The 22,533-nt window shown below is 50.9% G+C and overlaps 1 protein-coding gene and 1 long non-coding RNA gene across 6 annotated transcripts in view; one reads left to right on the top strand and one right to left on the bottom strand.

Annotated features, from left to right (window-relative positions):
- The window catches only part of LOC100069843 (polycystin-1-like protein 2), a 98,138-nt gene that overhangs the window by 46,914 nt on the left and 28,691 nt on the right, over positions 1 to 22,533 (top strand). The window contains exons 18-29 of one of the 3 annotated variants that reach the window (XM_070262089.1): positions 961 to 1,143; positions 2,863 to 2,987; positions 4,026 to 4,152; positions 4,844 to 4,975; positions 7,628 to 7,850; positions 8,346 to 8,539; positions 12,788 to 13,018; positions 13,908 to 14,009; positions 16,280 to 16,458; positions 18,116 to 18,262; positions 20,759 to 20,958; positions 21,649 to 21,866. In XM_070262089.1, coding sequence (XP_070118190.1) covers positions 961 to 1,143; positions 2,863 to 2,987; positions 4,026 to 4,152; positions 4,844 to 4,975; positions 7,628 to 7,850; positions 8,346 to 8,539; positions 12,788 to 13,018; positions 13,908 to 14,009; positions 16,280 to 16,458; positions 18,116 to 18,262; positions 20,759 to 20,958; positions 21,649 to 21,866 — 2,061 coding nt within the window. Of the gene's footprint in view, positions 1 to 960; positions 1,144 to 2,862; positions 2,988 to 4,025; positions 4,183 to 4,279; positions 5,155 to 7,627; positions 7,851 to 8,345; positions 8,540 to 12,787; positions 13,019 to 13,907; positions 14,010 to 16,279; positions 16,459 to 18,115; positions 18,263 to 20,758; positions 20,959 to 21,648; positions 21,867 to 22,533 lie in introns of those variants that run through there. The other 2 variants (XM_070262087.1, XM_070262086.1) reach the window with 2 other exon arrangements.
- The window catches only part of LOC106782970 (uncharacterized), a 43,278-nt gene continuing 35,147 nt past the window's right edge, over positions 14,403 to 22,533 (bottom strand). For 2 of the 3 annotated variants that reach the window (XR_011436927.1, XR_011436929.1), the window contains exon 4: positions 14,403 to 20,937. This is a non-coding gene — a long non-coding RNA (uncharacterized lncRNA). Of the gene's footprint in view, positions 22,496 to 22,533 lie in introns of all 3 variants that reach the window. The other variant, XR_011436928.1, reaches the window with a different exon arrangement.

Here is a 22,533-nt window from a genome sequence, read left to right as displayed (position 1 = left end):
CTCACTCCCCGACTCTGCTGCCCATGTTTCCGTGGGTCATCTCCAAATAAATGACTGGCTTCAGATCCTTGCCTCAGGGCCTGCCTCTGGAGGATTTAAATTAAAACACCATGTTCCCAGCATTAGGTAGCCAAGGGGTTAAAAAAGAAGCCATAGGACAGTAAAGGGGAGGGGATCCTAGCCCTGCCCCGCCCACTCTATCAGGAGGTTGTGTCCCTCACACTCTCTGGCCTGAAGCCAACACTGTTGGCCTTTATTTCTGGGGCCCTGATGCTGTTAATATCATACTCTCCATTTGCTCATGCATCCATTCTCTACGCATACAGCTATGCATGTACCTATATACTTCTGTCTCTCCATTCTTTCATTCATCTATCTATGCATTAATTTAGTCATTCATTCAACAAATGCTTCCTGAATGCCTAGTATTGCAAGTCGTTGAGAATTCAGCAGCAAATCACACAGACATGGCCTCTGCCCTCATGGCACTTTCAGACCGCTAGACTGACACTAAACAAATAATTTCACAAATACATATATAATCACAAAATTGGAATAAGTGCTATGTCCATTCATCCACCCATCCATCCATCCACCCAACTATCCATCACTCACCCATCCATCCATCCATCCATCCATCCCTCCACCCTCCCCTTGCCCCCTAGTCACATGTTTACTGCATGCCTACTATGTGCTGGGCACTGTGCAAGGCCCTCTGGGAAAGATTTGGAGATGAACTACGCTACTCTCCTGAAGGAACTCAGTGTATTGTAGGGTGGGAAATATGTGGTCTCAAGTCAGTGATACAAGCAGCTTGTGTGATGGTCCTGTCCAGACCTTCCCTAGTGTGTGTCCCCACCTTGCTGCTCTTCAGTGCAGCCCTCGCCCCTTGAATGGTGTGGGGGATGGTCTGTCCCAGGCAGGAGCTCATGCTGTTTCTCCTTCTTTGGGCGAGCGCAGCGAGAAGCCAGCTGGGCCTTGCAGCATGCCAGTGAGGCCCTGTTGGCAGTGAGCGCCAAGGCCCATCCTGAGGACCAGAGGCGCCAGACGGCCACCAGGGACCTGTTCCAGGCTGTGGGCAGCGTGCTGGAAGCTTCCCTGAGGGACAGACCAGAAGAGCCTGCAGAGGCCAACGGCATCCACGTAGGTGTCCCAGCCCAGGTGCAGACCTCACACCTGCTGCGTGCCCAGCTCACACCAGCATTTCTAGGTGGATCTCTCTCCACATCTTGCAGATGGGGAAACTGAGGCACAGAGGTTAAAGTCCTTTCTAGGGAGCTGGAGGAAAGGTTCCAGAGACCAGAGCTCCTGGAAGGCAGCATGGTATATCAGGCCAAGCGCAGGCTCTGGAGGGAGGTGGCCTGGGTTGGAAGCCTGCCTCTCTCACCTACAAGCCTGTGACCTAGGCGAGTTACGCAGCTTCCCACAGCCTCCCTTCCTCTGCAGTGGTAGAGCTCGGTCTCATCCCAGAGAAGCTGCCAAGTGCCAAGATCACGTGTCCACTCTCGCAAGTCTGGCTTAAACTCGTTTAGCCAAGAACATGTTGTTAACAGAGAGGCAGCCCCCAGAGCAAGGACAGATGCAGCACAGCCTCATGTGGCCCCGGCCCCTTGCTGGGGTGTGAGGGCCCTGCCTCCTGGGACGTCATCACGTCGGAGCCACAAAGCCCATTGCTTGCTGCTCCACAGTCCTTCACCATGTGGGGCCTGCACCTCTACTGAGGAAGAACACACACAGGCACATTCTCACGCATGGCCACACATTCACACAGACACACTCGAACACTTACACCCACACACTCACACACATCCACAGTCAGTCACATACACATTCAGTCACACAAATACACTCATACACTCACACATACACTAGCTGACAGGCACTCACACTCTCACACATACCCTTAAGCACACACTCACACAGATGCACATTTACACTCATATTTTCATACACAACCACACACTCATACACGCTCACAAACACACAGACTCTCACACATGGTTGCAGTCACACAAAATCACAAACACACACTCACTCATGCTCAAACACTTATACTCACACACACCTCAAATGCACATGCCCATTCGCTCAGACGCACATTCACACACAGTCACACACTTACACTCACACATACTCACATATACACACTCAAATACTTATAGTCACACACACACTCTCAAACACACTCACATATAGTCACATCCTCACACACACACACACATGCACAATCTGTGCCCTAATAGGAACCCTGTCAAACGTCAGCCCTTCCCGGGGCCTCATGCTGGCCTTGGCTTCAGCGAGGCCACATCTTCATCTGGGGGTTTGGGTGGGGTTGGGAGCAGAGTTAGAGCCTGGGTAACACTGTGAAATGGCTTTGCCTGTGGCTTTCCATTTCCCTACAAATAAGACCTGGGCTGGGGGTGGCTGGCAGGGTCAAACGGAGCAACACAGAGAGGCACACAGTATGATGGTTCGGGGCACAGCCTCAGGAGCCAGAGGCCTTGCCACCTCACCGTGAGTCCCAGCACTTCTCCTTATTAACGTGTGACCTCCACAAGTCACTCATCCTCTCTGTGCCTCTGTTTCCCCGTCTGCCAAGTGGGAACAGTAAGAGCCCCTGCCTCACAGAGTCGTCTGAGGATGGGCAGGGCGCGCATGGTCCTGCGGTGGAGTCTCTCTAAGTGCTCACCTTCGTGCTCCCCAGTGCCTGGCGCTCAGTAAACGCCATTCCATCACAGTCTCTGCCTCGCTCCTCTGCCCTCTCCCAGTCCCTGCCGAAGGTCCCGCACCAGCCTGGTGACAGTAACCGAGGGTGGTGTACGGAGACGGGTCTGCAGTGGTATCCCCCGCTTCCTTTTCCAGACAGCCACAGTGGCCCAGCTGCTCGGAGCTGTGGAGCGTGTGCAGGCTGCCCTCCTGCTGGGGAGACTGCCTGGGGGCCTTCCAGCCATGCTCGCCACCCCATCCATTTCCGTGTACACAAACAGGTAACCAGCTGTACTGTGGGTCCCCAAGAAAGCCATCCCCTGACCTGGCTCATTCCACACCCATATCCCAAGACCCCGTGACAGGCTAGGGGACCAGCCTTGGGGTGGGAGAAATGATGGGACCTGGAAGTGGGAAGGGCTTGTCACTGAGAGAAGGCCCTCGTATTGGGTATTTGTACAGCACCGGAAGGGAGGCAGTGAGTGCCACGCCCAGTGTCAGAGCCAGCCATGAGTCCCGAGAGATGGGTCATGTTGGAGCTCTGCAGGCGAGGGGCTGATGAAGGGGACCCGCCCACTTTTAATGTCACCTGGGTGTGTCTGGGCACGCCCATCGCTGCGTGGACCCATGGGGATTCCAGGTGCACCTGCCTTAGGAGTTTCTCCGTGGAGTGCCTGTCTCTCACTGAGTACCCAGTACCTGGGGATGCCCTCCACCTCCCCTTCCTCCCCCTGACAAGCAGGTGCTGGACCACACTGCAGGCACCATGGGGGCCGCACACTGAACGTCCTTCCTTGGTTCTTCATGCCAGGGCTGCCCTCGTGGGTCCCAGGGGCAGTTTCCCAAACCAGCATCCTGATCAGAGCTAGGATCTGAAACCAGGTCCCCAACCCAATCAGACAGAACAAGGCCAAAGGCCAGAAAAGATGGGGCTGGGAGCCCAGGACATCAGAGATCAAGTAGGTAGGGGAGATGAGCCTGGAGAAATGTCTATGTCAAAGCTCATTTATTCACTCGACCCATGATATATTGACCCCCACTGTGTCCCAGGCACTGTTCTGGGCGCTGAGGTGCAGCAGGAAAGCAAGCCAGCAAAAGCCCTGGGCTCATGGAGCCTTCAGCGCAGGGTAGGGGGTGTCAGCTGCCCTTTATGCTGCTCCTCCTGACATAAACATGCAGGCCACCTACAGGGATGGAAATAGAGCCGCCCCCCTGGTGGTAACGTGGGGCTCCCTGTAGTACAAGAGGTGTGCGGGCCTTCCTCTGACACCGACTTTCTCCTCTTGCCCCCGGTGCCTCTGCTCTCACCTTGTGGCCAGAATCCAGCCCTGGAGTTGGCGAGGCTCCTCTGTGCACACTGCTGCTGCTAGCTCTGTGACCTTCACCCTGCCTGCCGCGTCCTCCCTCGGCTCCACGGAGGACGGTCAGGAGCCTGTGGACATACGGGTAACAACAGGAACAACCTCCTTGGGAAAGGTCCTTTACAGTTTGCAAAGCACTTTCACATGCGTTTGCTCATTTATGTAGACAACAGCCCCGTCAATGACCCAGTATTATTATGCCCATTTTACAGATGAGGTTCAGTGACTTGCCCGAGGCCAGAAGCAAAGTGGCACAGCTGGGATTCAGACCCAGGCCTTCTGACTCCCAAATCCATCCTCTTTCCACGGTGTTGTGGAATTTCTCCAGCAGCCTTGGTTCAACTAGTCATTGGAAAGGAAGCTCTTCAGACTTCCTTCCGTAACTAGAAACAACAAACCCAGGATTCTTTCCATTCTCAAGTTAGGGCACATCTGACTCTCTGTTCCTTGAGTTCCAACAAAAGTAGACAAACATCTGTCTCTTAGAGACTTGCCGGCTTTGCCAGGAAGAAAGGCTTGGGCTGTCTTACAACCCCGTAACCAGCCCTGAAGCAAGTCTGATTCGGTTCTCCAGGCCCAGCTCTCTGAGGCCACAGCCCTGAAGGGCAGACGCACGCCAGGAAAGCCAGTCACAGCTGAAGGCGGGGCCTCCATTCACACCAAAGGGCAGGGGCCACTTGTCCATGCCACCTTGGGAAATTTCCTGATGTACATAGGGACCCAGTCGTCTTCCAGCCTTCAGAGGTCTTGGCCAACACTCCTGTTCTTGGTTTCAGATGATGAGTTTCCCAAAGAGCCCCTTCCCGGCCCGAGGTCACTTTGATGTCAGCGGAACTGTCGGTGGCCTCTCTCTGACCAGTCCTAGTGGACAGCTCATAGCCGTGAAGAATCTGTCAGAGAATATTGAGGTAGAAGTTGGGGGTGCTGTCAGAAGTCACCTGGTTGGTTCCAAATGTTGGTGGGTTATGAAAAAAAAATGATTAAAGAGGAGAATCATTAAAAACGTGCCTTACCCTATCTTAAACATTACATTTCACTTAAAACTATAAATATATCATTGTCAAACTTTGGGTGTACAACCAAAAAGTTTCTTTAAATCTGTTGATTGAAATTTTAATCATCTGCATTACCTAAACCACCCTCATAATATAGCCCTAAAATGTCCAGAGAGATTTTCTTTAAGGTCAAGCAAAAATATAAGCACACCATGGTGCAAGATGAGTTCGAATTCTTTCGAGATTTTAATGATTTTTTTCCTAATCTACCGTTTTCTCATCAATGACTAATTCCATAATAATTTTTAGCAACTCTATCGTCTTCTCAATGCATTCAACTTAAGTTTTTATGCAAATAGTTCTTTCTTTTCCCACTCCTACTTTGTCATTTTATGTCACTCTATGAAATATATCGTAAAGTTGGCCTTTACAATCACAAGCACAACAGATGTAAGTAGGTTTGGGATCAAACACCGCTGCCCGTTGGTGAGCAGACAACTCCACTGGCAGGAGGGAGTGGCTAGGGTTACTGTAGAGAAGACGTCACAGGCTGGGTGCTCCGTAAGCAGGTGCTGAGAAAGAGTTTGCTGAGCAAGATGTTTGTAGGGATCAACACCTGTGAAGAGTGAGGAAGGCAGGCAGGATTGGGCAGAAGGGGGAATGAGACTTCAATCCAGACCTCACAGGCCTTGGTCCACCCAGAGAGAGGCTCTGCAGCAAGTATTAGCCGCCAGGGTTGCATTAATCGTGTTTCTTATTTTCTGTATCTTACGATGCTTGGATATCATAAAAATCTTGCTGGCCGGGGAGAGACTGCCCCTCCCAGGGCCAGCCAATCCTTAGAGATAGCAAAGCGCTCTGCCTGGGCATGCCTTGCATACGCAAACCAACCAATCCCCAATCCCCCTTAATCTGAGTCCCACACACCAAGCTTGCGTTTCCCTGGCCTGAAGTCATCCCAGGGGCGGGCACCAGGCAGCCAGAGCCCACCCTACAGCTGAAGCCTGCACAGTTATTCTGACTGGCCTAGTGGTTTACTCTGCCCTGTCTTGCCTTTCCTTTGGAAACCCCAATAAAGGCCACGGCTTTCCCCTGCGCCTGCTTCTGCCTCCTGCCAGGCGCTTCCCCTGTGGCCCTGTGTGGCACGGTGGTCTCCTCCTCTCAGGAAATGAAAGAAATAAATTCTTCTTTCCATGGCATTGACCTCTCCATGTCGTCACTTAGTCACCTCCATAAATTAAAGTCCCATGGGTACAAATGAGACGAGTGGCCTGCAGGAGGCTAATATGTCTGGGCTTTATACCGCCCCTCACTCAGTCACTGGAAGCAGGTGGCCCTAGGAAAGGAGTGCCTTCAGGTGAGGCGAGTCTCTGCAGCTGGGGCAGACCCTGAAGGAGCTGAGAGCCGGAACCCGTCTGCTGACCACAATCCCCATGACCAAGCAGCAGGTCCTTCCTGGAACGGGGAGCTGGGTGACGCATTCCCGAGTCTACCATAGAGAGCTACTAGGAGCAAACAAACAGTGCATAGTGGGCATCAATCAGTCTGTTTTAAAAGGGAATGGAGAGCATCGGTTAACCTGGAGAACTGATTAAATGGAGAGTGGTTATGAGAATTGTCAGAGTAGCGACAGCGACAATTGTTGAGCGTTACTGTGTATCTGACACTTGGCTAAGCATCTTGCATGCAATATCATTTTTAATACTCTCAATGAGTCTGTGTGTTCGATAACAAGAAACTGAGGCTCAAAGTGGTTTGTTAATTGGCTGGAGGTCCCAGAGCTATTATAGGGCAGAGCCAAGACCCAAACAGGAGTCTCTCTGCCTCTTAGTGCCTGTGCTCCGAACTTACACGTACTGGCTCGACACTTTCATCAACGCCAAGAATGCACATGGCATCTTTATACAGATTAGAAAAAGTCTCCCGTCTTTCTATGCAGATGCAGCCCTGAGCCAGGGTGCATAGCATGATAAGTGTGATAAGCTGAATAAAGGCCCCCCAGATGTCCATGCCCTCATCCCTGAGCCTGTGAATATGTCACCTGACGTGGCAAAAGGGACTTTGCAGATATGATTAAGTTAAGGATCTTGAGATGAGGTTATCCTGGGTTATCTGGGTGGGCCCAGTGTCATCACAAGGTCCTTATGGGAGTGAGGGAGAGGGGAAGCTGATTCCAGTAGAGAAAAAGGCGATTTCATGACAGTAGCAAGAGGTCAGGGTGATGCGAGGATGGGCCATAAGCCAGGGATGTGGGTGGCCTCCAGAAGTTGAAAAAGGCAAAGAAGTGGATTCTCTCCCAGAAGGAACCAGCCCTGCTGATGTCAGCCCCACGAAACTGATTTTGGACTTCTGGCCTCCAGAACTGTAAGATAAATTGGTGTCGACGTGAACCACCCACTTGTGGTCATTGGTTACAGCAGCCCCAGGACCCTCACAGGATGAGCACAGCAGAACATGGATCTCAGTTCCCCAGGGGCTCACCCTGCCCAGCTCCATGCAGCAGCCCTGATGCTCGCTGGCCTTCCCATCCTAGCGCACCCTTGATTTGACCATTTCTGATGACAGATCCTGCTGCCTCGGCTCTCAGAAGGACACAGCGAGCCGACCGTGTTGAACCTGACCAGTCCTGAAGCCGTGTGGGTGAACCTGACTTCAGGGCGGGCGGCTTTGGGGATCCAGCTGCACTGGAGACCTGACATCCCACTCACGCTGAGCCTGGGCTACGGCTACCACCCCAACAAGACCAGCTACGACGCCAAAACTCACCTCCCACCAAATGCTGCTCCAGGTAGTCCTCTCACCGGGCCAGCTTCTTGAGCTGCTTCCTAGGGTGAGGCGGCCTTCCTTCCTAGGGGAGGCGACCAGCTTAAAACTTGAGAATCAGAAGCCATAGGGAAAAAGAAAAAGAAAACTCTTGCTACATTTAGTGCTTATTTATGTTGTTGTTTTGATATTATTATTATTATCATTATTATTATTCAGCAACTTTAGGTGAACACTTACCATATGCCCTAAAGAAGGTGACAAGCACTTGCAGAACTGACCTCATTGAAATCCTCATGACAACTCTTGAGGGTGGGGACTATTGAAATCTCCACTTTCAATATAAGAACCGAGAGGTTAAGTAACTGGTCCAAAGTCACACAGCCAAGAAGGGACAGAGTCAGAAGAGACAGACCATCAGGGTTGGCTTCCCTGTCAAGTCACTTGGTCCCCCTCTCCCCTGATGTTAGCCCCAGTCTCCGTGAGACTTCAGGCTGACATGGAGCCCCCTTTTCTGCAGATGAGCTGTGCACGTGGATCCTGAACCCAGAGGACCTGCATTTTGGAGAGGGTATCTACTATCTGACTGTGATCCCCGAGTCTGACCTGGAGCCAACCCCCGGCAGGGACTTCACAGTTGGCATCACCACCTTCCTGTCCCATTGTGTGTTCTGGGATGAGGACCAGTGGACTTGGGACAACTCTGGGTGCCAGGTGAGGAGAGGGCAGTGACGAGGAAGACAGAGCAGCTTGGGTGGGTGTGTCTAGCTCATTTAGGGTCCCTTTTTAGGGCCTCTGGTGTACCATCTTGGGCCCCTCCTCGGGGCCTTTGCATATGATGTTCCCTGTCCCTGGAATGCCCCTCACCCCCTAGTCTAGTTAACTGCTCCTTCAGATCCTGCCTTAAGTGTCACCTCCTCCAGAAATGCTCTGGACCCTCTGGCTAGGTCCGATTTCCTACTGTAAACTCTCAGAGCACAGGCGACCGCCTCCCCCACAGCAGTACGCAGAGCAGTCATTGACATCGACTTAGGAGATCATGGAAAGATGTCTGTTCCCCTGGTACACCTGGGGCCCGTGAGGCAGGAACAGCGCACTCTGCTCCCCGTTGGGAAAAAATGACCACTGAACGAATGGACAAATGACTGGAAGCCCTGCTGAGTCTGGGTTGCAGAGGGAGCCCAGGGTGTCACTTCCAAGAAACCAAACTCAGAGCCCAGTCCTTCATTCTGTGCCAGGTGCTGTGGTCCGTGCTTTCCTTGTCATCTCATCAAATCTTCACGACAACCCTCTAAGAGAGTTGCTATTCACAGTTTACAGGTGGTAAGACAAAGGCTCGGGGAACTAACTTGCCCCAATCCCTCACCTAGGAGATGGAGGAGCTGGGTCTCAGACCGAGGTCTGTCTGTCTCCAGAGCATGAACCTTGAGCGACAGGCGGCCCTGCTTCTCCAGCACCCAGCCCAGTCTCACTGAGTCCCTAGAAGCACGTGGCTCTGTTAATTGCAATCAAATCCTGTCTCAGGTCAGCTCCGCTCTGCCTCCAAGGAGCCAAGGCCCGCGACAGTGTCCTGGTGGCACATGCTGGCTTTGAGGCCATGAGAAGCCATCTCTGGGGTGTCAGTGCTCCTCTCCCCCTCCCCCTGCCTTTGCATACGCTGTTCTCTCCCCTGCACGTCCTGCTTACTCACCCCGCCTGGAAAACTCCTATCCACCCTTCAATCTCTCACTCCAATGCCACCTTCTTGGGAGGCTGGCAGACATCTGGAGTCTCGCTCTGTTGGACGTCCATGGCACTTCATACCCTGAGAACGGCAACCTCCAGGTCTAGCAGAAATTTATCACACCTGTCTCCATCTACTAGACCAAAAATCCCTTCTTCCATTTAATTTACGCATAGTTACCATGTGGTGGGGATACAATGGGGAGAAAAACCAGGGGGCTTTCAGTCCAGCACAGGACACAGACAAGAAGTAGCTGGCACACCCCTGTCAAATGACAACAGTCACAAGTAGTGTAAGAAGCCAGCTCCCAACAGAGCCACAGAAGGGGACTCAGAGGCGAGCTCCTTCCAGGTTTGCTTCTGCTGCAGCTTTGGCCTCCTTGTCAGCTCCTGCCCTGGCTTCCGGCTGCCACATATAGGGAGTTCCCCCAAAGCACCAGGAAGAGACCAGGGTGCACTGAGATGTGCAAGAGATGGCGGGTTCCCCATGATCCCAGCACAGGCCTTTGTACCTCATGAATGAGACCCTGGGTGTGTGATGACCTTCTAGAGTCCTCACTCCCAGAAGCTGTCTGGTCCTCACGTCACTGGCACAGCACGCCCCCTGCCGGCTGCCCTTAATGGCCTGAGCTCAGACAGTGGGACGGTGTAGGGGCTGGCTGTGGCTCTGCCGTCAGACAGACTTGGGTCTATTCCCACTTTATCAAGACTAGCAAGGTGACCTTGGATGAGTCTCCCTGCCTCTCTGAGCTTTCTCGTCTGAAAACGGGGATAAAGGATGGCTACCATCACAGTTGGGGTGGGACCTAGCTGAGATCAGGGGTGTAAGGTAGCTGGTGTGGTCCCCGGCACATAGTGAGCACTCCACAGGTGAAAGTGATTGCTATGTTAGACAATTTGAGCATAGAGAAGACACAACTGCACATGAAACAGAAACCAAGGAAACAGCCAACACAGGATTGGGCATGGTGGTTGGGTGGGGAAAGCATGGGGACAGACTGGGGGAGAACCACTCAGTTACATGTAAGTTACTGGAAAGCGCCTAGCTTTTGAGTAGAGTCGTGGGCTCTCAGGGGCTTATTATTAAAAATATACACCTACTAGTGCATACATACGTGAATGTGGGACATTCAAAGGTCATATGTGGGAGCATGTCATAGACCCCAAATTATATTAATCCAATATTGTGTACTTGATGCTCATTATAGATATATATATAGACACAGATATAGCTATAGGTACACAGAGATCTTTGAGGAGCCATAAATAAGTAAATGGGATTATTGAGTTTGGATAAATACTGTAAACAGCTAAAGAAGGTTCCAAATCTATGGACTGCGGACCTTAGGAGGGGGGAAAGGCAAAATTATTGCAAGGGGTCTGAGAACCTGTATTCTTGCTCATATATTTTCTCCAAAGATACTAAAGGTGCAACTATTATCACAAGGGTATGCACAGATTAATTTCCAATGTTCAAAGACACCCTCGTGCTGGAAAAGGCTGGGAAAGCCACTGCCTTCCAGATCTTCGTGAAAACTCAGGAGGGCAAAGATGTTAGGCATAAATCAAGGCTGGTTCCTGGGCTCCCAGCGCTGAGATGGTCTTGTTGCTGGCACCTGCTTGGGTTTCTCCCCCCCAATGGCGGGTATGCCAGGTGCTCCCGTAGAGCCCACAGCTGTGTGCCAAATGCTGACCAGGATTGGGAAACAGTGAGAAAAACAATGGAGCAAACATGGAACTAAGCCCCACGTGGAATCCTTCATAAATGGCGCCACGCCCATGTGGAGAGGTCGGCCTTTGCTGGGAGGCTCCTTAAGGGAAAGAGACAACAGCTACCTGCTGGGGCATGTTTGGGCTGTGGCAGGTCCGTCCTCCCCAGGCCTTGAGCAGAGAAGAACTTTCCTCATGCCAGCATTTTCTGCTCCCTCTCACCTTCCACCTTGCGGTGGACTGTGGAATGAGAAGTTTGTGCTGGGCTGTGGAATTGAATTAAATCTTCTTTACCCACCCAACAGCCCTGGGGGGTGATCGCAAGCTGGCTGAAGGCTTTAGAGAAGGCCTGCCCCTCAGTGTGGGGTGTGAATGAAGAGCACATGGGGTTCCCCACCCTGGCCCATTCCTATCTCCTGCCCCTAACCTCACTGTCCCACAGCACAGGGGACCACGAGCCCAAGCTCCGCCTACATGCCCCACCCCCAGAGCCACATCTTGTCACCCTTACACCTGGGGTGGGCATAGCAGTAGCCAGTCCACTATGGAAGGATGATCCTGTGGGCCCTGGAAGCAGGGAATTCCAGGTCCAGGTCCCCACACCACAGTCTAGAAGTGGGGTGTCCCACGGCCAGGACGAGGTAAGGCAAGTGAGGCATCTGGAGTGCAAAATTTAAGGAGAGGCTCATTCTCAGGGTCACATAGGGCCTGTCCTAGTCCAAGCTGGGTGGTATGGGCTGTGGTGGGCATACCCCCTCGGCCCCCTGACTCCTCATCCCGTGCAGAAAGGTGCAGCTTGAGGACAGCTAGAGCGGGACTCTTCAAAGCATGAGCCCAGGGGCCTAGATCTGAGCGGCGTAACATTTAGGGAATACGTTCATGGTGCTCAGACGCCAGCTCAGGCTTTAAACATTTGTCCTTCCCTTTTCTTTGCATGGTTCTCCCAGTCTCGGTCTTTTTTTGCTCTTCGGTGTAAGATGACCAACTGTCCCAGCTTGCCAGGGACAGAGGGGGCCCCCAGGACTCAGGAATTTCAGTTTTAAAAGCAGGAAAGTCCCTGCAAAAATGAGACGAGTTGGTCACCAAGAGGTCTTCTCAGCACCCAGTCCCTTGCCTGGCCTAGAATGAGCCCTCAACACGTATCTGTCCAATGAACGAGCATCAGGCGGGAGAAGGTGCTGGAATGATGCCCAGTGAAGTTGTGATAAGGCTGCTTATGGAGGGTGGGGGACAGAGGAGCCTCCAGCTTTACCCACAATGCCTCTTAGAAAAGACAAAGCGGACTGACGAGATGGACAGTTGCCTGCTGAGAGTGATAGATGCCAAGATGCTTGTTATAGATAATATTCCCTGCATTTTAAAATTAATTTTTAGTTAAATAAAAAAGCCCAAGAGGAATCTTGAAGCTGGTGTCTCAGTAGCCTTCCCAGGCCCTCCCCAGGACAACGTCCATCCCTCATTGTGCTCCCTTGGGCTCGAGCCAGCCAGGGATGTCCTCGCATTTCCACTGGGGCCTCTTTGGGGTTGCAGGTGGGGTCACAGACCACCCCCTCCCAGACACACTGCCTCTGCAACCACCTCACCTTCTTTGGAAGCGCGTTCCTGGTGATGCCCAATGCCGTCGATGTCCGCCAGACCGCTGAGCTCTTTGCCACCTTTGAGGACAATCCCGTGGTTGTGACCACTGTGGGCTGCCTCTGCGTGGTCTACGTGCTGGTGGTGAGCTGGGCAAGGAGGAAGGATGCTCAGGATCAGGCCAAGGTGAGGGTGCATGGGCCCTGGGAATGGGAGGGAGGAGCAGGGCTGTCTCCTTGAAGGAGCTCCAGGAGATGGAGCCCAGGTGGGGAACGGAGAGGCCAGCTGCGAATCCAGGCCTTGACCGCTGGGGTCATCCCATGCAAGCCAGCCCTTCAGCCTCTTTATCTGTAAAATGTCCTTTTTCATCAAATTATCAGGAGGATTATGATACGGACCGTTTATGGAGGATTTACTGCAGGGATTACCCTATTTAATGCTCACAATAGCCCTAAGAGGAAGGTACTGTTTGAGGGTTCCCAGACCACCCTTGAGTTCAATGATTTGCTAGGAGGACTCACAGAACTCAGAAAAGCTGTTGTACTCGTGATTATGGTTTATGACAGTGAAAGGGTGCAGATTAGAATCAGCAAATGGAAAGGCCCATGAGATCGGGCGACAGCTTCCAGATATACGATCCCAGTGGAGTCAGGCAGGCAGACTTAATTGTAGCAATGACGTGTGACAATATGTACAAAGTACTGCCAACACGGGAAGCTCACTCGAGCTTTGGTGTCCAGGGTTTAATTAGGGGCTAGTCGCATAGGTATGGAGTGCCCATATGACTGACTTTAGTTACTCAGTCTCCAGCAACACTCCTCTCCCACCCAGAGATCCAACTGATACAGCATGGCCGGAAGCCCTCACCATAAGTCACACTGTCAGCATAGACTATCGGGTGGGGCCCCAGGCCCCGAGTATTCAAAACACTCTTATCATGTGGGATATCACAATGACTTAGAGGTCATCTTTCAGGAGCTGGCCACGAGCCAGTCCTTTCTTTGGAATGTGCAGGGTTTGGACAACCCAAGCCTGTGAGTTCACCCTTTAACCCTCACGCCATCCTTCTATCCAGGTGAAGGTCACAGTGCTGGAGGACAATGACCCCTTTGCCCAGTACCACTACCTGGTGACAGTCTACACCGGACACCGGAGAGGGGCAGCCACTTCCTCACAGGTACCTGCCCATGCAAGACCCCTCAGTCAGCACGTCCCACCCAGCAAGGCACTTGCCAGTCCACTGTCACTTGAGCACAGCGGAGTTTGTGTTGTAGGATTTCTTCTCTTTGGGTTTTTATTTTTTAGGGGAAAGAATCTTTTTCTCAAAAGAACACCCTAAGACCCAGGATTTAAAAAGATGGAGGAGTGGGTGAGGGGAGAGTTGGGGTCTAGTGCTGTGCCACTGGCCATCCTCCTTATCCTATCAAAGAACAACTCACACAGTCAGTTGGTCACCTGCGTGCAGATGTGCTCACGAATGAAAAGCAGTCAGGAGACTGTTGTCAGTGAATACAGAGAAACCAGAATTTATAAGAGAGGGGCAAATGGAAAGAAAGAAAAATGTCCACCATTAGGAAACAATGCGTCTTAAATTACATTTATTAGGTAAACTGATTAGCTGGCATCTAGCTACTGAGCTGTTTGTCCTTGAGCAGGCTGACTAGAGGCAGTGAAGAAACTATTTCAGTTGTCTGTGGATTCCCAGAAATCCTTGAGCGTTTAGCTCTGGAGCATACAGCAGCTTGTCTCTGTAACGTCTCAGAGCCTTAGTTAAGTCCGGCCTGTCCCAGATCCCTCATTGGAATATATCATCCCCTGCAGCGGCCTCCAAGGTTCCCTTACTGAAACCGAGGGCTCCGTGGAACACAGTTTGAGAACCGCTGGCACTGTGTGTACTGTCCTGGAGAAAGCTCCATTTAAAAAAAAAAAAAAATGACATTAGGCTTCATTAGAGCAGGGCATTTGTCTGTTTACTTTTTATTTTTTAAATCTTATTATTTCCATTTATGTATACATTGGTTTTATTTTTATTTTTTAAATTGTTTCATTTTCATTTATTGCTATGTCTTAGGTCCTCGACCAGCTGTCTAACACAGAGTAGGTGCTCAGTAACTATTTGTTGAATAAATGTAAGAATCACTTTTATCCATCTAATGAAACATTCATCTCACTTCCATTTGACACTGAAGAAAGGAAGTGAAAACCTGTGATCCACAGGCCATTTCTCTTTGTGGAGAGTTGTGGTCACATTTCAATATGATATTGTCTTGGTTTGGGTTCTCCTAGCACAGTGGTTCTCAACTGGGGGTGATGTCGCTCACCCCAGGGACAGTTGGCAATGTTTTGGGTTGTCACAACTTGGGAGAGGGGAGATGATACTAGGATGTGGAAGGCAGAGGCCAGGGATGCTGCTGAACATCCTACAGTGCACAGGACAGTCCCCAGAACAAGGAATTATCAGGCCCAGAATGTCTACACTAGAGAAACCCTGTAGAGGCAGACTCTGAAACAAAGGTTCCAGCACAAGTAGTTGATTTGAGAGGGGATCCCAGGACACCCCAGTAGGGGAGTGGGAAGCCAGACAGGGAAGAGAAGGAACCAATGAAGGGTGTCCTATCAAACTGGTTATCCCTGTGAGCAACTGCAGGCTAATCCCACTGGGGAACTCTGGAATCTATTAAGGAATGTGGGCCTCAAAGTCATCCCAGCCGAGGGCTGAGGGAGCTGGGATGTTTATCCACCAATCCCACCAGTCACTGGTGGAGGATGGTTTGCAGGGGCCATTAATTCTCCGCACTTCCAGCCTGCTCCTCTAACAGCCAGAGAAACCCCCAGGGAGACACACAGCTGCCAGCAGTTGGATGTGGGTGCAGGGAGTGCTGCAATGGTGAGGCTGAGGGATGTCGGTGGAGCATAGTGATATCTGCTATGGCTGGTTTTGACTCAGGAAACCAGGCATGCCCATCAGCATCACCTGGATAGCTTCAGAAAAACACAGATTCCTGGGCTCTGTCCTCAATATTCTTACTTGACAGGTCTGGAGTTGGGCCTAGGAAGATGTATTTTCAATGTAGCAGGCACTCATTCATTCATGTCTCAGTGCCGGCCACTCTGGAAGGCACTGGGAATGTCATTGTTAGGGAGGAAACCAGTTCCTGCCCTACAGTCCTTACGAATAATGTATGGGAAGTTTGAAAAGGTCACCAGGGAGCATTTTATAACTCATCTTGAAGACATAAATGCAGAGAGTGTCACCCCAAATCTTCATACAACTGAAAAATAACTCAGGCAGGCCCACGATGGGAGGAGAGGAGAGGGGAGGAGAAGAGAGAGTGAAATGGCTATGCTTCATGGGTTTTCATTGGTTTTTGGACACTTAAAATGAAACATGGCCAGTGGGGCTCAATCACCACCTGGATTTAGCCACTCCTGATCTCCATATTTCAGGTGACTGTCACGCTATATGGCCTGGAGGGAGAGAGTGAGCCCCACCACCTGTCAGACCCCGACATCCCTGTTTTTGAGCGAGGAGGAGTGGATGCCTTCTTACTCTCCACCCTGTTCCCCCTGGGGGAACTGAGGAGCCTGCGGCTGTGGCATGACAATTCAGGGGACCAGCCCTCCTGGTAAGTTAGGGGTGAGCAGACCACAAGGACCTACTATGTGTCAGGCCCAGGGCTGGGCACTCCGTATTTGTTGCCTTGCTGATCCTCCTGAGCCTCTACAAGACTGAATCTGCATTTCACAGATAAGGAAACTGAGGGTCAGAGAGGCCCCCAGTCCACAGATTGAATCAGTGGTTAGGAGAAGGACAGGAAGTTGCAGCCTTGGGGTCCAGTGCGATCCCCACCCTTGGCACTGTTGCAGCATCAACCTATCATTTAGCCCCTAGTTTCCCCATCTGTAACATGGGGATAGATGCCTATTGTGAAGACATACCCCGCCCAATGAGAGGAGACTAACGAGACTTTGAACTGATTCTCCAGTAGAAGAGGCAAGAACAGCTGCCACTGCTGAGCACTAAGCTAGACCTCTCTGTGCCTTTTCTCACTGGATCCTCACAACGACCCTCAGGGACAAGGACTGTTACCATCCTCCTTTTACGGTGGGAAAATCCAAGCCCAGGGAGGATAAGTGACTTGCCCAAAGTCACACAGCTGGCAAGCTCAGAGCCAAGACCCGTCCCTATTCTAGAAGTCTGAGGCCAAAACTAGTGACTCAGAGGAGTGGGTTCCAGCCTGACTGCCCATCAATGGCTGGTAGCTTTAGAAAAACACTGCATTTCTGTTGCCGTCTTTGATTGACCCAAGGGATTAAACATGAACACTTTAAGTGCTGTAGTTTGGACTCTGAGATGGAGATGAGCATGCAGGGGGTTCCTCAAGGAGTGCCTGGGATCAGCGAGGAAGGGAGGGAAGGAAACAGGATGGGCAGAAGGAGAAGAGCTTCGACACAGCACAACAGCTTGGCTGACCCTTGGGGGCCCCGGGGCTGTCCCAAGCTGGACGGAGATGCCCAGGTCTTGATCACACCCAGGCCCTGCACCAGTGGGTCACTGGATGTCGGCCTCCCTAGGAGGGTGTGTGACCTCAACAGATATTGCTCTTGCATGCCTTGTGGGGCCGTCCTCCCGGAAATGAGAAAATGCATGTCCTCATTATGCAGTAAATGCTCACTAAAGAGTGGCTATTGATGTCACTACTATTCTCATCAGCTGTAAAGCAACAGGGAAAACGGCTGCTACTGGATCTGACTTCCCAGCAGAGGCAAGATGATTTTATTACTTCCCCAGGCCTCGAAGACCTAAATCAAGTTAGATGATATCCAAGAAGTCCTGAGTCCAAGACGGATGGTAGGCTCATTCTCTGGGTGGAAGCCCGCGGAAGGACCGGGGTTTGTGTACTTAAAAGCCTGTGCTTCCCTGGACACACACAGTGTAGACAATTTGGCTTTCCTCACTAGTGTCTGGATGCGGGCCCTGGGCTTGCTGCCTGCGTCGGGGTTAACAGCCTCCGAATGCACCGTCTTGCAGCACATCTGCGAAATGTGGCGGCCTCCAAGAGCTGGCTCTCCACACCAGCTGAACTCCCCACATGAGGCCAAATTCACCAGTGATTGGGGCATTTTGATCAAGGCACCAAGAACAATGAAGAAAAATACAGTCTCTCTTTCCAGGAGCTCTTGTTTGGGGCTGAGGTTTGCAAAGGTGTTACCTTTGTGGTGCCCAAAGAAGTCTCGTCCCCCGACCTTGTCCTCAGAAGCGTGGGTCCGTCCCTTCTGCAGGTATGTGAGCCGGGTGCTGGTGCATGACCTGGCAATGGACCGGAAGTGGTATTTCCTCTGCAACTCATGGCTGTCCATCGATGTTGGAGACTGTGTCCTCGACAAGGTATTTCCGGTGGCCACGGAGCAGGACAGGAAACAATTCAGGTACTTTTGTTTTCCTTTTAAGCAAATGCTCTTTTATTTTGGTCTTTCATCTCTAGGGAAGTTGCACCATAATAATAATTTGCAGCCAAATAAAAGCACATTTGATCTAGCAGGTCTGGGTAGCTTTAAGTGTGACATTAACGACCAGTCAGTTTTTCTTGTTGGAAATGAGGGGCCCTGGAGCGACATGGACCCTCCAAGACATAATTACCTTCAAGATGGTGAAATGTTTGGAACAGTCATCCACATTTCCTTACTAATGTCACAGAATAGTATTTTTTACATGAGCGAGCAGGCTGAATTGAGCAGCGGTTCACTGTCTGGCCATTGGGGCTGCTTCTGCATGAGTTTTACCCCACACGCATCTTTCAGCATGTGTTTTCTTTTGCTTTACTCACATCCTTGCACATCTGTCTCCAAACACAGAAAAGCAGATAGAAATGTACACACATGTGCACCCGCACACACACACAACACCATAGATTGTTGTTTATTCTACATCTTTTAAAATGGCACGTTGCTCTAAATATGTTGCTTTTTTCCTTTAATGATATATCACAACATCCTTCCAGGAGAGTATGTTTGGATCAAACTTTTCCTTATTGGCTGCATCATATTCCATAGAATGGATATCCCACAGGTATTTCAACTATTCTCCTATCATTGGGCATTAAATCTCTTTCCAACCAATATTAAAAAATCAGGAGACTTCACAAAAAACCTATAAGTATGGAAATGTTGGACCAGCATTCCTGCATGCCACCAATCTGCTGGAGCTGATTACCAGCTTTCCTCTTATACGGGTCATGTGCTCTCAGTTTGCCACACTCCTCAACACTCCCTATTACCTTATCCCCAACCTACTTCACTCATTTATTTGACTTATTTACATCCACCTGGGTCTCTTTAAGCATTTGACTTTATGACCTCTACTTTAAATGCCTTCTGAGTTGGGTTTAAAAAAAAGTCTGTTTCCAGTGCATTTACTGAAAGCTGACTTTTCCTCCCAGCTGCTACTGGGAGCAGCTCAGTCTCCAAGAGGGAAAAAGTCTGAATCAGAGAGACTTGGACCCCAAGAGAGGTATAACACAGACATGGGCATGGATCACAGTGTCTCACATGCCTGCTGCTGACTTGCTGCATGACCCTGTATAAGTTACCTTATCTCTCCAGGTCTCAGCTTCCACCTCTGAAAAATGAGTTGTTCAAATTGCCCACCCCAAAGGGGACCTGGGAAGGTCCCACGGAACGATGTAGGTAACATGGTTAACACAGCGAGTGGCTCAGAGTAAGTGCTCAGCTACAGGAGCAGATATTATCCTTCAGTTGCATCAAAACGTGGGATGCCTGGAAACTAGACAAGGAGCCTCTGCAGGCAGGACCGTGTCATTCTTCCCATGAGTCCCGGGTGCCTGCAGAGCTCCTGGCACATGGCAGGCTCCACACATATTTGTTGAATGAGTAGAATGATCACGTGGTCAGTCACTGTTGGCGGCAACTGACCTCTCTCTTTATGTAGCTTTCCTCTAAGACCAGGCCACCCACACACCCCAGAGCGACAGCCAAAGTACAAACAACCCTGGAGGGTGCTGGCATTGACCAATCAGAACAGGCGCCAGCCAGGACTCGCAGTTCTGACCCTCTCACAAGAATCTGGGCCCCTGAATAGCTTTTGTGGTTAAACTATATTCAACTCAGAGAAATACAACAGGTTCTTGAGGGGAACGTGGTGCTATTTTCAGAGAACTTGTCTTGCAATTTTGTGAGTGTGTGTGTGAGGAAGATTGGCCCCGAGCTAACATCTGTGCCAACTCTCCTGTGTTTTTTGTATGTGGGACACCGCCACAGCATGGCTCGATGAGCGGTGTATAGGTCTGTGCCTGGGATCCGAACCTGTGAAACCCAGGTCACCAAAGCAGAGCACACGCACTTAACCACTATGCCACCAGGCCAGCCCCCATTGTCTTGCAATTTTTATTCTCTCAAATTGAGTCTGAACCCAGAGCCTGTGATTTTTAACCACTCTAGTCTAATGTTCTAATTATAACAAAATGAATAATATTATAGTTATACTACTATATTAAAATTATAACAAAAATAACAATTGCTAACACTGATGAACACTGACCATAAGCCAGCTACTTTGCCAGACGCTTTACAAAAAGGATCACTTTTAATCCTTTCAACAATCCAGTGAGGCAGGTTTTATGATCCTCATTTTACAGACAAGTAAACTGAGGCACAGAGTAAAGTAACTTGTCTGAGGCCACCCAGCTAGTAGGAGGGCAGTCTAGGATTCCAACCCACTCTGTCCAGAGCCCCCATCGTTAACTCTAAGTGATGCTGTTATGATGCTGTATTTCTTCTATAACAGAGAAAGTAGGTGATAAATCTTAGAAACAAATCCTCCCCTGTCACCGCAGGATTGCTCCAACGAGACCAGGCTCTCCCCATTGCCGTCTCCCTAAACGCCTGCCCCTCCCTCCCTGTCCGCAGCCACCTGTTCTTCGTGAAGACCTCCGCGGGCTTCCGGGATAGCCACATTTGGTACTCCATCTTCAGCTGCGCAGCTCGCAGCAACTTCACGCGTGTCCAGAGGGTGTCCTGCTGCTTCTCCCTGCTCCTCTGCACCATGCTGACCAGCATCATGTTCTGGGGTGTCCCCAAGGACCCAGCTGAGCAAAAGATGGACTTGGGTAACTTCCTCTGGCGTGGCGGTCAGAACGAGTGGCTGGTGGACATTGGCCATCACTGCCTCAGCAATACCACTGCAATTCCAGAGGTCCCAAGACCACCCTCAGGTTCAATAACTCTCTAGAAGGACTCAGAGAAGTCAGAAATGCTATTATACTTATACTTATTACAGAGACGGGGTACAGATTAAAATCAGGGAAGGGAAGAGGCCTATGGGGGAGGGGCCAGGGGAGACCAGGCACAGAGTTTCCAGTTGTCCCCTCCCAATGGAGTTGTGGACAGCACTAACTTCTCCTGACAAGGATGTGTGACAACATATGTGGAGTACGGCCAACCAGGGACACCTGAGCCTTGGTGTCAGAGTTTTGATTGGTGCTCAGTCACATAGAAATGGCTGACCCCCTGCATGGCTGACCTCGGCCCCCAGCCCCTCCAGAGGCCAAGGTGATACCGTGTGGCCAAGGTCCCCACCATAAACCACGTTGTTAGCATAGACTATGTGGTGTGAGCCAAGACCGCAGGTAGACAAAGGCGTACCTATCAGGTAGGACATCCCGAGGGCTTAGAGGTCACCTCCCAGGAGCCACTCGAGGGCCAGACCTCCCTTTGTGCAAGGTGAATCCTTACTGCACAGCCGCCTTCTGGAAGGGCCTAGGGGACTCCCACTGACCCTTTCCCTCCCTCTGCCCCAGGTAAAATTGAATTCACGTGGCAGGAAGTGATGATCGGGCTGGAGAGCTCGCTGCTCATGTTCCCCATCAACCTCCTGATCGTTCAGATCTTTCGAAACACCCGTCCTCGGGTCACTAAGGAGCCGGATACTGGGAAATGGCACCGGGGGTCGCCCAGCCTGGCCCCCTCACCACAGCCTGTGGAGGATGGCCTTCTGACGCCTGAAGCAGTGACCAAGGCACGTCCTCAACCTCGGTGGTGTGGGGATGCTCTAGCCTGGGCCGAACTGGGAGTGGGGACCTGGCTTGGGGCCTGGCAACCCTATGCTGTCGACAGCGTCAGTTGTCAAGATTCACCAACTGCATGCACACACGTACACACACATCTACAAACACCACACACACACACACACACAGAGGCATGTGTACACATGTGTACCTACACATACACAAGTGCACATCCACACAGGTATGCATAGGCACACACATGAACACATCTACTCACATGTACACATTCACACATATACGTAGACATAAACACATACATGTACACACATGTTCGTGCACATACATGTATGCATGTGCACATATACCACTAATACACATAGACACTATCACACACACATGCTCACAGAGACACACATATACAAACTCATACATATACACACATACGCACCACACACACTTTTTGAGTACTTACTATGTGCAAAATATTACACCTTCATTATAGATACCCGGCTGGAAGCCCATAGAAGGGACTCCCTCTGCATTCATGCACTCACTAAGCATTTTCTTGAGTACCTACTATGTGCTGCATTTTGAGGACTACAGCCTGGAATGCATCAGTTTACATCCTAGAAGAGGGGTTCTATAGGAGACAAAAGAGAAGCTCAGGGAGGTCCAATG

Source organism: Equus caballus, chromosome 3 (assembly GCF_041296265.1).
Source record: "Equus caballus isolate H_3958 breed thoroughbred chromosome 3, TB-T2T, whole genome shotgun sequence".
Taxonomy (NCBI): Eukaryota; Metazoa; Chordata; class Mammalia; order Perissodactyla; family Equidae; genus Equus; species Equus caballus.
The sequence above is the reverse complement of the archived record's forward strand: the minus strand, read 5'-3'. Positions and strand labels throughout refer to the sequence as shown.